At 36.4% G+C, this 14,780-nt stretch overlaps 1 protein-coding gene across 1 annotated transcript in view; it reads left to right on the top strand.

Annotated features, from left to right (window-relative positions):
• Nucleotides 1-14,780, top strand: part of RXFP1 (relaxin family peptide receptor 1) — a 113,377-nt gene that overhangs the window by 60,178 nt on the left and 38,419 nt on the right. The window contains exons 6-9 of the mRNA XM_077139555.1: nt 545-616; nt 3,610-3,681; nt 3,772-3,843; nt 4,408-4,482. Of these exons, the coding sequence (XP_076995670.1) occupies nt 545-616; nt 3,610-3,681; nt 3,772-3,843; nt 4,408-4,482 (291 nt within the window). The remainder of the gene's footprint in view (nt 1-544; nt 617-3,609; nt 3,682-3,771; nt 3,844-4,407; nt 4,483-14,780) is intronic.

The raw sequence follows: 14,780 nt of genomic DNA, 5'->3' as shown, positions 1-14,780 counted from the left end.
GTGTTATCTTACTGCACTCTGTAGGCCTGCATTCTTGTCTTGATATTGCAATCTAATTTATATTTTTCTTATCCTGACTCTTTATAGTTTTCTCTTTTGTCATATATATTCTCCCTATGAGCTGCCTAAAACACTTTTGGGAACCAGGTTGGGGATGTAAGTCAATGATTATTACAGTTGACCTCCTTGGCAGATTTATGATTAACATGGAATATAGTTTGAGACATTAAACATGCCATATCCATGTAGTTTTATCAGCACTGCTTTAGCACTTACAAGTTTGAAGAATTATAGCAGGGAATGCCTAAAAGTCTGTTTCCTAGGCCTGTCTGATGAGTAAGTGGGCACTATGCATTCAAGTTGTATTCCTAAAAAATTCAAATATTTATTTTTACCTATGTTATGTTTGCCTCTATAGCTAAACTTTCTAAATAAAAACTAGCCTAATTATGCACGATGTTTTATACCAAAATAAAATTACATGAAAATCCAGCTTTACTAAATTATTTCATTATGCTTACTTTTTTAATAATCATTTTCACAGGTGCTTGCAAAACAATAAAATTAGATCTGTATCCATGTATGCTTTCAGAGGACTGTACAGTCTTACTAAACTGTAAGTACCAGAGCCAACTAATTCGTCCATTCCTTGTGGTCTGTCAGTCTGACCCATTCCACATCAGTCCTCCTGCTTCCAACAGTGCCCAGGAGATGTGCAAATAGTGCTAAAGGGGTAGCATAGCCTAGTGGCCAAGAAAAAGGGATTTTGAGTCAGGGTCTGAGTCCTGACTTCATCACTCACTAAGTATGTCACCTTAGATGATTTACTTTTCCTTTCTAAGCATCAGTTCTCTCTATTATAAAATAAACCTATCTCAAAGGTCCATGAGAAAATTCGTGAAAAGTCTGGCACATAGTAGGAATTCAATATATAATAGTCTTGATGACAGGAATGATTATTGAATGAACTTAAACTAAAAAAGCCATATAATAATGTATACTTAAGGAGAAAGCCCAAATAATTCCCCACTTATTCTTTTAATATTAATTCTGCTTATATGAAAAAACACTGTAAAAATAAAAGAGCAAAGCTTTTTAAAATAGGTTTTCTCGAACTCCCATTTCATTGAGGTCTTCCAAGCAGTTGACCCCAAACTCTTAGAAGTTACCGTATGAAAAATATAACCAAAAATTACATAAATAAATAACTCTCTGTATTTCCATTCCTGTCCCATTTCTTTTAATCCCACTTTCTATACTAATTCCAGAAATTCATTCCATTCAGATTCCTAGCTTGGGATGTCAGAGTCTGGGTTTGACTCAGAAGGGCACATAATCATTTACTAGAAAAATGGAAGAAGGCAACAAAGAGACTCAAAACCTTAATGGTAACCACTTCACCATGTACTTTTTCCCTTCTATCCTCTCTACATTCTTTCACGTCATACTACCTAGAGTCACTCTTCGATTCATTCTCATAGGGTTCTGATTATCTTTCTCTCCAACCCCCTAAAACCTATTTAAAACTTGTTAAACCAGCATCTGCTTAGATTAAAGTCCAAAAGATGTGGAGGAAACTCTTGAAAATTACTACAGAACTAGAGATAAATTTAAAGGTGCTCTCCATCTATTATCATAGTTTTTTTCATAACACTGGAATATTGCTTGGGTGCTAGAGAAGTCACATACCTGTGGGTTTTTATTAAATAATTACTAACTACTTGCTCTTTATACATCCTTAAATATCTGTTAGCCATTACAGTGCATAAGTTCTCCAGCTAGACACCACGGAGCCCAGAAAGATAAATCAGTCATGCTTTTACAAGCAGCTTACACTTAACAATTTTGGGTAGAATGCTGTATAACCCCTGGAGGAATGCCATGCCTCTTGCTCTCTGGAAGCCAAAGAGGAGAAAAGTATGCCAACATATATTCAACAATTTGGGAGCAATTAAAGAGGTTACTTAAGTCCTAAACCTGTGTTTTCCAGACCAAACTGCTATTATGATTCACTGAAAGAAGTGGTCGTTTTGGATCCAGAGCAATGAAGGGTGGTTACGAAAAATGAATAGGACTGTGCTAAACAGATGAGCAGAGGATTCAGGGTGGAGCACATGCTTTTTAGGAGGTGGGGGTCTCTTGGCTTTTAAGAGAGCCTCCTGGTGTGTTCATGGGAGATGTCAAAGCTATTCCTTACCCCTTCCTGTCTCCAACTGAGACTCTAGATTTATAAAGAAATGGCTGTAGCATGGGACATCGTTCCTTGCTACCCCTCGGTAAAAGCCAAACCTGGCAGGGGAGAGAGGTTTCCCAGAAGGAGAACTTTTATATGATGTCAATTCTAAGAGTGGAAAAGAACAGTGTGATCCATGTATCCATGGAAGTGAAATGTGAACTTTCCATATGAATCATAGCAGAGAGGAAAAAAAAGAGGAAAGAAATTGGAATGGGAGGCATGAGCAGAGATATTGCTGTAATAAATGTGTACTGAGTGCTTATGAATTACAGGCTACAATGTGCCAATGTTTATGGCATGTGTCACCTCAAATTTTACAACACCCCTATGAAGTATGTACTGATATGATCCCCATATTAGAGCTAGGGAAACTGAGGCCTACAGAAGTTAATTAGCTTGCTTGAGGTCATACTGTTAATAAGTAGCAGAACCAGGAATCAAACAGGCTGTCGGAAGATTCAGTGCATTGAATCATTACTTGAAATAGATTGAGATAGGAATAAACATGGCAGGAGGAAGAGATTAACACAGTAAATCAGAGAGTTCATTCACTTTGTAGAAAAATAGGAAGTAAAATTGAGTAGTAGGGTAGTACCAAACTCCTTAGCAAGAATTTTCCAGAACAAGTCCCTACCTGGCTCCCAGCTTCATCTCCTGCTTCTCCCCACAACATATCATGAGGAAGCCAAACTGAATTACCTGGTGTTCCTCGAACTTGTTACTCTGTCTTATGCTCTTGCCTTAGCTATTTCCTCTATCTAGAATAACTCCCTCCCATTCTTTGTTTTGTGAATACCATTTCTTCATCTAAGAGTCTTCTCAGTTTTGCCTCCCTTATCAAAGACTTCCTGTCCTCTCACTCCTCCATGTTCTGCAGTTCCCATTTCCATCAAATCGGGGGCTTTCTTCTCTGGAATGTCAGAATACATTATAAACATGTCTCTTCTCTTTGTCACCATAATAAGCTGTTCACATACTATCTCCCCTCAGGACTCTAAGCCCTTCAAAGAATGGGATGACATACCTAACAGTGCAACAGAGTAGGGACTCAAACAATTTGACAAATAAATGAGCAGATGGATTAATAAATAGATTAATCATTTCATTAATTGATTATGGGAAACTTGAAACTGGGCATGATAAGGTAAGTGATAAGAAAGTTTTAGAGATTCAAAGACAGATAACATGATGAGAATGATACCTAAAAATATTTTAAATGGATGTTTTCCTATTGCTTTTTTATTTCTTTGCTTTGTATATATGTTATCCTATACAGTGAGAAAAACATTTAAAATGGATGTTTTCTTTTTCAATTTGTTTTAAGACATCAAGAAGGTACAAATGTATTCTATTTTATTTCTCCTTTTTTTCAGGTATCTCAGTTATAACAGAATAACCTTCCTGAAGCCTGGTGTTTTTGAAGATCTCCACAGATTAGAATGGCTGTATGTTTTATTTGTATGCATTTTATGATATTAGTTTTAATATTCTAAAAAATATATAAATGAATCCATTTTTTTCCTTCTGGTTGGCAGGATAATCGAAGATAATCACCTCAGTCGAATTTCCCCACTAACATTTTACGGACTAAATTCTCTTATTCTCTTGTAAGTACTAAACTAAAGCAAATATTTCAATTGAAAGAAAAGACATGAACAAAAAGTACTGCTTTAAGTTCGATACATTAAATTGGTAAGTGTTAAAACCCTAAAAGTCCTTTTCATCATATGCTTTAAATGTAGCTTTGAAAATTTGAACAATTGTGTAAGGCTTTCTGAGTCCTAGAATGTCACCCCATCAAAATTAAATACAGCCTCATATCATATTTTATTGACATATTCTTAAGCAAATTATTACTTTCCTATATTAATCTTGATAAAGAAAAATAACGTTCAAAGTTGCTTTCTTTCTACTTCTTACTGCTGAAGAGTACAGACTCTATTTCAGCTACTAATGTTGCTGCTTCCTCGATCTAATATGACAGCTAACACTTGTCAAAATTTTACTACTAACAAGCACTTAAATAGAACAGAACTTACAGACCGGAAATGAAAAGAAAACTACTAACTTCATAAATTGTAGTAGTTTCATAAGAATAATGTTAATACCATCCTTGACTTAAGATGAGAAAACAACCAGAAGAATGTGACTTTCTTTCTTTTCTTTTACAGAGTACTGATGAATAACGCCCTGACCCATTTGCCTGATAAACCTCTTTGTCAACATATGCCAAGACTACATTGGCTGTAAGTTGCCCCATCCTTTTTTTCTAAAGAAGTCAAGTAATTTTTCTATTTTTGCCTAATGGATTTTGGATATTGGCTTTTTTATAATAGCAAATTGTTAAAATCATAATGCTTTTCTTCAAATTACTTTATTTATATTAAATATTCACATTATCTAAACTATGTCTTCCATAATTCTCACCAAAACAAAACAATCCAAAAAGACACTTTGGAACCAGGAAAAAGGAAGACAGAAGGGATGTCATGGGATCTTTATAACATCCCCACCACCTTTCTTCTGTCTATATAGTCATCTATAAATTTACTACAAAAAGCCTGTCATATTTGTTTCATACCTAAATTCTGAATAATGAGAATATTGTATTTAGCATGATTTATTTTTTAAATTTTCTCATCACAATATGCTCCAAGGAAATCTTTGTTGGTAATAAGTATCACTCTGCCTTTCTAGAATCAAATAGCCAGCAAATTTGTTTTTTTAGAATACAAACTCAAAAATAAGAAATTAAAAACAAAATGGATGCTAAAAAGTCCCAATCAATAAATTGCATATACATCATTTTAATCATATGTAAACACTCATGTCTTTTTTTTCTTGTAGGAAATATTCTAAAGGTTGGTTGTTTGGTTTCTCACACTTCTAATGCAAAATTAAATGCATGGGGGAAAGATAGAGTCAGAAACATTGATTGTGGTAAAAAGTGACAACAGATAGTCCAAAATAAAGCAGAAGACTGAGATGCTATAAATACTAGACAAGCAATTCAAAATACACTAATTTGAAACTACTTAGAGGAAGACAAACATCTCAAAAATCTTTACTAAGTCCAGAAGGCATCTTAGTGTGACATTTAGCTCATCTGACATGAGCTAAAATCATCAAGGAAAAGGAAATTTAAATTCAATGTTCTTTACTATATTTGAATTTTCATTCAAATGATTACACTAGCCAGTATTGCACACTCAGTAATCCAAACTTAACCAAAATTGATCAATACTTAGATTAGTAAATTAGCAAATAAAAATTCATGTATTGAAACAAGAGGCAAGCATGGGAGGTATTATGCACTTACAATTATAAACCTTTCCTTTCCTTTTAAATGAGAATAAAATATACAATACACTTCAGATAAAAATTAAAATACTTAAGATTTATTACTTATGCATTCAATTGTGTCCCCCAAAAAAGATGCATTGACGTCCTAGCTCCGTTACCTCATTGTGACCTTATTTGGAAATAGGGTTGTTGGAGATGGGATTAGTTACACTAATGTTTAGTTACACTAAACTGGTAGGATGTGCCCCTTATCCAACAGGACTGGTGTCCTTATAGAAGGGGTGGATTTGCATGCAGCAGACAGACATGGGGAGAAAGGCAAATGGAGATAGAGAAGGCAGAGATTGGACTGAGGGATCTATATGCCAAGGAATGCCAAGGATTGCTGGCAAACACTAGACTCCAGAAGAGGCAAGGAAGGATTCTCCCCTACAGGTTTCAGAGGGAGCTGACACCTTAATTTCAAACTTCTAACCTCTATAACAGTGAAAGCATAAAATTTCATTGTTTCAAGCCACCCAGTTTATAGACTTTGACACTACAGCCCTAGGAAACTAAGACTGTTATCAAAAAGGTGCCTTGTTTAAGTTTCATTACTAAAATTACTATCTGTAAATTTTAGTTATTCTAAACAACTCATATTATATGTATTCCTGATAGTAAATAATATCCCAGAATAAATACTAGTAATAATATTTTTTGCTTTGTAGGTATTCATCTCTTTAACAATTAATATAGCTTTACTTTGCACATGAACTTTAATTTAACAAGATATAACCTAGAAAATCTGATACATTTGCTGGTCAAAAAAATTTTAAGTTTGATTTAAAGGGGGAAAATACATCTTTAAAAAAAGACACTTAACAGCCTGGGAAATTATGCTTGCAATATATAGACAGACAACAGATTAAAATCTTTAATATAGTTATTTTAAAGCCATATGAAAACTCTGAACACTGCCATAACAGGTAGAAAATAGAAAAAGAAAGAAATGCAATAAACAAGCTTATGAATTGGTGAAATAGCCAAAGGTGAACTAAAGGTAAATAGAGTAAACTAAATCCTTATATTGAGATTTGAAAATTTAAGCATGGTTGATAGGAGACAATAGATAGATGGTGGAACAAGATAGTAGAAGATATGGAAAATGGTGGAAAATAAAATGTGATAGATATAAATGGGTAGACAGATAGATAGACAGAGATATATGTATGTATATACATCAGTGAAAGTGGATGAATTAGCAGTACTTCCATCAATATGGATCCATTTTAAGAACATGATATGAATTATGAAGGAAAAGTTACAGAAGCATACATAAAATAAATTGCAACTTCATTCAAACAATATTGCGCTTAGGATATAGAAAGCCATAAGACAGGATTGCTCCTTTTCTTCAAGTAAGAAAACACTTTATAATCTACAAATTCATATTTCCTGGAGCCCATCAGAAAGCTATAGTCATAAGGCAAGCAAATACACTGAATTCTTAAGAGGAAAAATGGAACATGTAAACCATTTAATTTGGAGCAGAGCACAGGATAAAGAATTGGATGTCATAAAAGCAAGGCGATGAAAAATTGCTAAAATTTTAATGAACTTGTAAATGTTTAGTGTGGGCTAATGTAACACTTTAGAATAACTAGGATCCTCACACTCAAGGAGAGTCAGTTATCCCTCACAGGCTCTTTTCCACTGGCCTCCACCAGCTCATAAAATAACTAGGAGCAGTAAGAAGACCAGAGAGAGTTGTCTTTGGTAGCACATAGGCACAAAATAATACTTCTTCCCTAGACTTTTCCCTGTTACAAAGCAAAAAACTTAAGCCACTAGGGTGGGGTAGGAAGCACTCCTGCACCCAGGCCCAGGCAAAGATTCTCTGCTTTGCTAGGAAAGGTAGAAGCAAAATTTCTCTGCCCCAAGGCTAGGAGCAGAAAAAAAAACTCTCCAGGCCAGGATTCTGCACTTATACAAAGAAGTAGGTCATGCCTACTTGGGTAGGAGCAGGAAACTCACACGAGAGTTAGGCTGCTAAAGACATGGAGAACAGCAATGCTAAGAAAAGAAAAGCAAGAAAAAAAAAAACATTTTTATCAGAATATAAAGCAATCAACAGAACCAACCCTAAAGTGACTCAGATGTTACAACTACCAAACAGAAGCATTAAAATATTGTGATTAATAAGTTAAATAGTATCATGGAAAAGGTGGACAATATACATGAACACGTGAAAAATGTCAGCAAAGAGTTGAAAGCTATAAAAGAGAATCAAAAAATTTGATTCAGGAGACTGGACACAGCTGGTGAAAAAATCAATGACCTTGAAGACAGGTGAACAGAAAGTTTTCAAACTGAAGCAAAATGAGGAAAGAGAGTAAAATAAAGACAAAACAGAGAATCTAAAAGTTTGGGGATAATACAGAATTCTCTAATAAATGTATAAGTTGAGTTAAAGAAAAAAAAGAAGAACAGAAGAAATACCTAAAGAAATACTGGCCAAGAATCTTCCAAATTAACATAAAACAACAAACTAGAACACTAAGAACCTCAGAAAAAAACCAAGCAGAAATACAGGAAAAACTGCACAAATCATTGTCAAGCTGTTGAAAACCAAAACTAAAGACAAAACCTTGAAGGCAACCAGAGAAAATAGAAATATTACATACAATACAACAAAGATAAATAGAACAGACTTCTTGACAACACAAGAACTATGTAGGCCCAGAACACAATGGAGCTGCATCTTTAAAGAACTAAATGAAAAAAGTAACTGGAACTCAGAATTTCATATGCAGCAAAAAATGTGTTTTTAAAATGAAAAGGGTAGTGCAATGGTAAGCTCAGTGGCAGAGTTCTTGTCTGCCATGCCGGAGACCCAGGTTTGATTTCCAGTGCCTGCCCATGCAAAAAAAAAAGAAAGAAAAACTAAAAAGAAGATGAAATAAAGACTGTTTCAGAAAAACAGAAGCTGAGGGATACTATTTCCAGCACACCTACACTACAAGAAATGTTAAATGAATTTCCTCAAGTAGATGGAATAAGATACCAGATGTGCCTTTTCACAAAGAAATGAGCAATGCTTTAAAAAATGAACAAAAAGTAAATAATACCAACATTTCCTTTTTTTTTTTACATGGGCAGGCACCGGGAGTCGAACCTGGGTTCTCTGGCATGGCAGGCAAGCATTCTTGTGTGCTGAGCCACCGTGGCCCGCCCTCCTATTGTATTTTAATCTCTTTAAAAGATAATTGCAGAGGTTTGTGGGAAGATGGCAGAGTAGAAGCTCCAGGAATCAGTCATTCACCAAAACCACTATTGAACTGGCAGAAACTGTCTGAATCAATTCGTTTAAAGCTCTGGAGTCTAGTGGAACACTGTGCAGAATCCAGAAAACAGCCAGATGAGGAGGCTGGTAAAGTAGGATAAGCATCAGTGAATTCCACCTTCCATGCAGTGCCTACCATTTCTCATTTTTTTTTTTTTTTTTTGGATACATGGCAGGTAGCAGTGGGGACTGGGTGGCTCTAAGGACCTCGGCCTCCAAAATTGGAGGTGTATGTTCTGATTGCTAATACTATTTTTTGTCAGCCACTTCAGATCCCTGGGGAGCCAGTTGTGAAGCCAGACATCGTTCCAAATCCCCGCGGACAAAAACATTAGAGGAATCTTAAAGAGGCAGTCTCCTCTCTCTCTCTCTCTCTCTCTCTCTCTCTCTCTCTCTCTCTCTCTCTCTCTCTCTCTCTCTCTCTCTCTCTCTCTCTCTCTCTCTCTCTCTCTCTCTCTCTCTCTCTCTCCTCTCCCATTTCCATAATTTGGAATAGTCACAGATTGATGGAAAACAGTCCTCAAAAGAGAGCTAGACTCACAAAATAATTGAGCATTGGTGTTTTGGTGTAAGAAATACCTATTACTTGGAAACAGAACGTCTAGTGTTAGCTAGATAACAGAAAATCTGGATTCTTATCTCTAGTCTTTCATTTCTGTCACATACACTTAATTAACATTACTTCTAGGATTTTAGCCTTTTCTTATGTGAGCCACCTGCCTAATTAGTAATAAAAGTTCTTATCATAGTTAAGTCTTGGTTTTTTGGCTTGTAAAATTTCTCTGCATTCCTGAAAAGATAGTGTACTAAACATAAAGTATTCTTCTTAGCGTAACTAGCAATTTATATTATTCTATTTAATTCTTACTTTCTACATGTGGCTTTTTTATTGAGAACACTGTTAAATCATTACTTGCCTTTTTAAACATTCACCTCAACTCTGGCTAAAATCCTTTTAAAATACCTTGGAAAAAGAGAGATAAAGCACCACATTTCAAAAATCACCTTTGGCTCTTAAGCATTACTCAAACGCCATTAAGAGTTATTTTGCTTTTGAGTCATTCAGTGTTCTTTTAGGCAAAGTAACTTTTTGCTTTCCATATCAAAAAAGTTAACATTGGAAATGTTTATAGTAAAAGATTTTATCATGTTATCAATCCAACCACAATCCACAGTCAGTCGTATTTTTGAGTACAGCTATTACATGATACTTTTTGTGGCTTTGTAGTATGTGAAATGATAGTGTTTATGGAACTATAGATATCTTACATTTTCAAAGGAACTGTGGGATTCTATCAATTCAAACAGAAATCTTTCACTCTAAATGAATTTTATACTAAAATTTGACTAGCTCAGCTTAAGACACACCACAGCAGGTTGAAGAAGGAAAAATGAAGAGTTTAGAGTTAATGGATTAAATTTTTGTTATTGCAATAGGTTTAGTCTTAACATTATAATATTTCTAAATGAAAAATCATCAAGTATTTGTTACCATGTCTAATGATTACTTTGTTAAAAGCAAAAGTGGTCATGTGATGTACTAAATGTTAATTGCTGTTTTTAAATGTTTAAATCATACCAAACAAATCATGTCTATGCCATCCAGGGTTTATTGTTAATCTTTTTAACTGAGTACTTGGATTAGGATAAAGGGCTTGTAGTATGCACTGTTTATTAATGAAATAAGTAGAAAACATTAGTTAAAAAAAAAAGAGAGAGAGCCAGAGTAGTTATATTATTGTCAGACAAAACAGAGGTTTAGTCAAAAGAGATTACAAGACACAAAGAAGGATACTGTATATTGATGAAACATTCAATCCAACTGGAAGATATAATGATTATAAACGTACATGCATGCACCTCACAAAAAGCCCCAAAATACAGAAAGCAAAAATTTATATAATTGAAGGGAGAAATAGAGAGTTCTATGATAATAATTGGTGACTACAATATACCAGTTTCAATAACTGATAGACATATAAACAGAAAATCAATAAGGAAATAGAGGACTTGGACAACACAATTAGCTAACTAGACCTAATGGACATATGTAGAACACCGTACCAAACAGCAAGAGAATGCATGTTCTTCTAAGTGCAAATGGAACATTTTCCAGGATAAACCATATGTTAAGCCATAAACAAATCTTAATAAATTTTGAAGTATTGAAATCAACCAAAGTATCATAACAGACCACAGCTCAATAAAGCTAGAAATCAATAACAGAAGGAAAACTGGAATATTTACAAATATGTAGAAATTAACCAACACAGTATTTAGTGACCAATAGGTCAGTGAAGAAATTAAGAAATATCTTCAGACAAATGAATATTAAAATTTATGAGATGCAGTCTAGACAGTGCTCAGAGGGAAATTTATAGCTCTGTATGCCAATATTTAAAAAAAAGAACAAAGACCATAAATCAATAAACTAACTTCACACTTAAATTAAAACAAGAGGAGCAAACTAAATCTAAATTTAGTAGAAGGAAGGAAACAGCAAAGATTAGAGATCAATGAAATAGAAAAACAGAGAGATTCAACAAAATGAAAAGCTATTTTTTAAAAGATCAATAAAATTGACAGATCTTTAGCCAGACTGATAAAGAAAAAGAGAGAAGACACAAATAACTAAAATCAGAATGACAGTAGGAACATAAGTACTGACATACAGAAATAGAAAGAATTATAAAAGTGTACTGTATTACATAGGGTTCTCTAGAGAAACAGAATCAACAGGAAATATTCATACATATAAAATTTATAAAAGTGTATCACATAACCATGGGAATGTAGAGTCCAGAATCTGTAGGGCAGGCTGTGAAGCTGATAATTCTGATGGAGGGTCTGGATGAACTCCACAGGAGAGGCTCGCCAGCCAAAGCAGGAAGAGAGACTGTCTCTTCTGAATCCTCCTGAAAAGGCTGCCAGTGATTAGATTAAGTATCACTCTTTAAAGATGACACTCCCCTTGGCTGATTCCAAATGGAATCAGCTGTGGATGTAGCCAACGTGATCATGATTTAATTCTATGAAATGTCCTCATAGTAAAAGACAGGCCTGCACGTGCCCAACCAGACAAAGAGGTACCACCACTTGGCCAAGTTGATACATGAACCTAACCATGACAGTCCACCCCTTGTCAACTTGGCAACTATACTCATCACCTTAAACCGTACCTAATTTCTAAATAGAAAACAATAAGAGACACATTTTTTTCCTCACCCAACAATACTCAACTGCCCTCCATATAACTGGAAACACATTAAATCTCTCCAGAATACGGTGCAAGTTCTTGGGTAATACTCATTCTTAAACTTGATACCTTACAAGTTAAATACTATAGCATGAACAAAACAGCATTACAGTCCTCATTTCCGTAAGTGATCACATGGTCATAGTTCATATTTATCACTACCCTCTTCCACTACCCATTCCATGTTCCCTTTACCCTCAACAAGCATTTCAGCTGTCCATGGTTCTTTGCCTGGTGGGGTGAACCAAACCTTTACTCCTGAAGTTTCAGAGCCATTGGTAGCCCTGCCTGGATTGGTCGTTGCCATTTTCCGTTGATTTTAATCACAGGGCATGGTAGTACTAAAAGACACCCTAGGGGATCTCTTATATTGCAGGAAACTTTTTCTTAACCTCCACTGTGTAATTGAAATCCTATTTCCCCCTGATAGTCAGGGTCAATCACCTCCAGCCAGTAATGTAACCCCCTTCTTGGCTTGTTGTTCCAGGGGCATGAGTAGCCCAAAGTGACCAGGTGGCAGTTTTAGATTCCAGTTCAATGGAATCATTGTTGTTTCTCCTGGTGGAAGCACTTGCCCTTTTGGAACTAAAACCTGTAGACCAGTTACAGTTACAGGAAGCAAAAATTTTCCTAGTGGATCACTGGGGGTAATAGTGAGTGGTGCCACTTCCATTTCTACCCCTTGGTTCCTGGACCCGTGGATCCTGGCAATGGGAGAAACAGCACTATATAGCAGATGCTGATTCAGAGCATACACAGCTTCCTGGAGAACATTACCCCAGCCCTTCAAAGTACTGCTATCTAATTGGCACCATAATTGAGTTTTCCAAAGGCCATTCCACCGTTCTGTCAATCCAGCTACTTCTGGATGATGGGGAAAATGGTAAGACCAGAGAATTCCATGAGCATGTGCCCATTCCCACTCTTCATTTGCTGTGAAGCGTTTCCTTGATCAAAGCAATGCTGTGTGGAATACCATGACAATGAATAAGGCATTCTGTCAGCCCATCGATGGCAGTTTTGGCAGAGGCATTGCATGTGGGGAGAGCAAACCCATATTCAGAGTATGTGACTATTCCAGTTAGAACAAATCACTGCCCATTCCATGAAGGGAGTGGTCCAATGTAATCAACCTGCCACCATATAGCCGGCTGGCCACCTCAGGGAATGGTGGCATATGGGGGGCTGAGTGTGGGTCTCTGCTGCTGGCAGGTTGGGCACTCAGCAGTGGCTGTAGCCAGGTCAGCCTTGGTGAGTGAAAGTCCATGTTGCTGAGCCCATGCATAACCTCCATCCCTATCACCATGGCCACTTTGGTCATGAGCCCATTGGGGGGCAATGACAGGAGTTGCTAGGGAAAGAGGCTAACTGGTATCCATAGAACGGGTCATCTTATCCAGTTGATTATTAAAGCCTTTCTCTGTTGAAGTCATCCTCTGGTGTGTATTCACATGATACACAAATATGTTCATGTTTTAGCCCACTCAGAAAGTTCTATCCACATACCTCTTCCCCAGACCTCTTTGTCACCAATTTTCCAATTATGGTCTTTCCAAGTCCCTGACCATCCAGCCAAACCATTAGCAACAGCCCATGAGTCAGTATACAAATGCACCTTTGGCCAGTTCTCCTTCCAAGCAAAATGAGCGACCAGGTGCACTGCTCAAAATTCTGCCCACTGGGAGGATTTCCCCTCACCACTGTCCTTCAAAGACACCCCAGAAAGGGGTTGTAGTGTTACAGCTGTCCACTTTCAGGTGGTACCTAGATATCATGCTGAACCATCTGTAAACCAGGCCCAAGTTTTCTCTTCCTCAGTCAATTCTGAGGTACTCCGCAAGAGGCCATAGCTCTGGTCCAGAAAAGAGAAGGTAATGTGGCAGGAGTGGAGACCATGGGCATTTGGGCCACTTCCTCACGTAACTTACTTGTGCCTTCAGGACCTGTTCTGGCCCTATCTTGTATATACCATTTCCATTTTATGATAGAGTGCTGCTATGCACGCCCAATTTTATGGCTTGGTGGGTCGGACAACACCCAGCTCATGATAGGCAACTCAGGTCTCATGGTAACTTGGTGGCCCAAGATTAAGCATTCAGTCTCTACTAAGGCCCAATAGCAGGCCAACAGCTGATTCTCAAAAGGAGAGTAATTATCTGCAGCAGATGGTAAGGTTTTGCTCCAAAATCCTAAGGATCTGCACTGTGATTTTCCTACAGTGGCCTGCCAAAGGCTCCAAACAGCATTTGTTTTTGCAACTGACACTTCCAGTACCACTGGATCTGCTGGATCATATGGTCCAAGTGGCAGAGCAGCTTGTACAGCAGCCTGGACCTGTTGCAGAGCTTCCTCTTGAAAAGAAAATTAAGGAAACAATTCAATTTATTAAGCATCTGAAAGAATAAAGAACCTAGGAATAAGTTTAACCAAGAACATGAAACACTTGTACACAGAAAACTACAAAGCACTGCTGAAAGAAATTGAAGACAACCTAAATAAATGGAAAGAAATCCCAGGTTCACAAACTGGAAGACTTATTATTAAGAAATCGATACTGCGTTCATATTTTAAAACTTAAACTTCTGTGTAAGACTAAAAGGAGAAATGATTATTTGGTGCAAAATTTATATTTTGGGTAGCGCATTTCCTAATTTAACTTG

This window comes from Tamandua tetradactyla, chromosome 22 (genome assembly GCF_023851605.1).
Source record: "Tamandua tetradactyla isolate mTamTet1 chromosome 22, mTamTet1.pri, whole genome shotgun sequence".
Lineage (NCBI taxonomy): Eukaryota > Metazoa > Chordata > Mammalia > Pilosa > Myrmecophagidae > Tamandua > Tamandua tetradactyla.
This window is presented reverse-complemented; position numbering and strand designations above follow the sequence as displayed.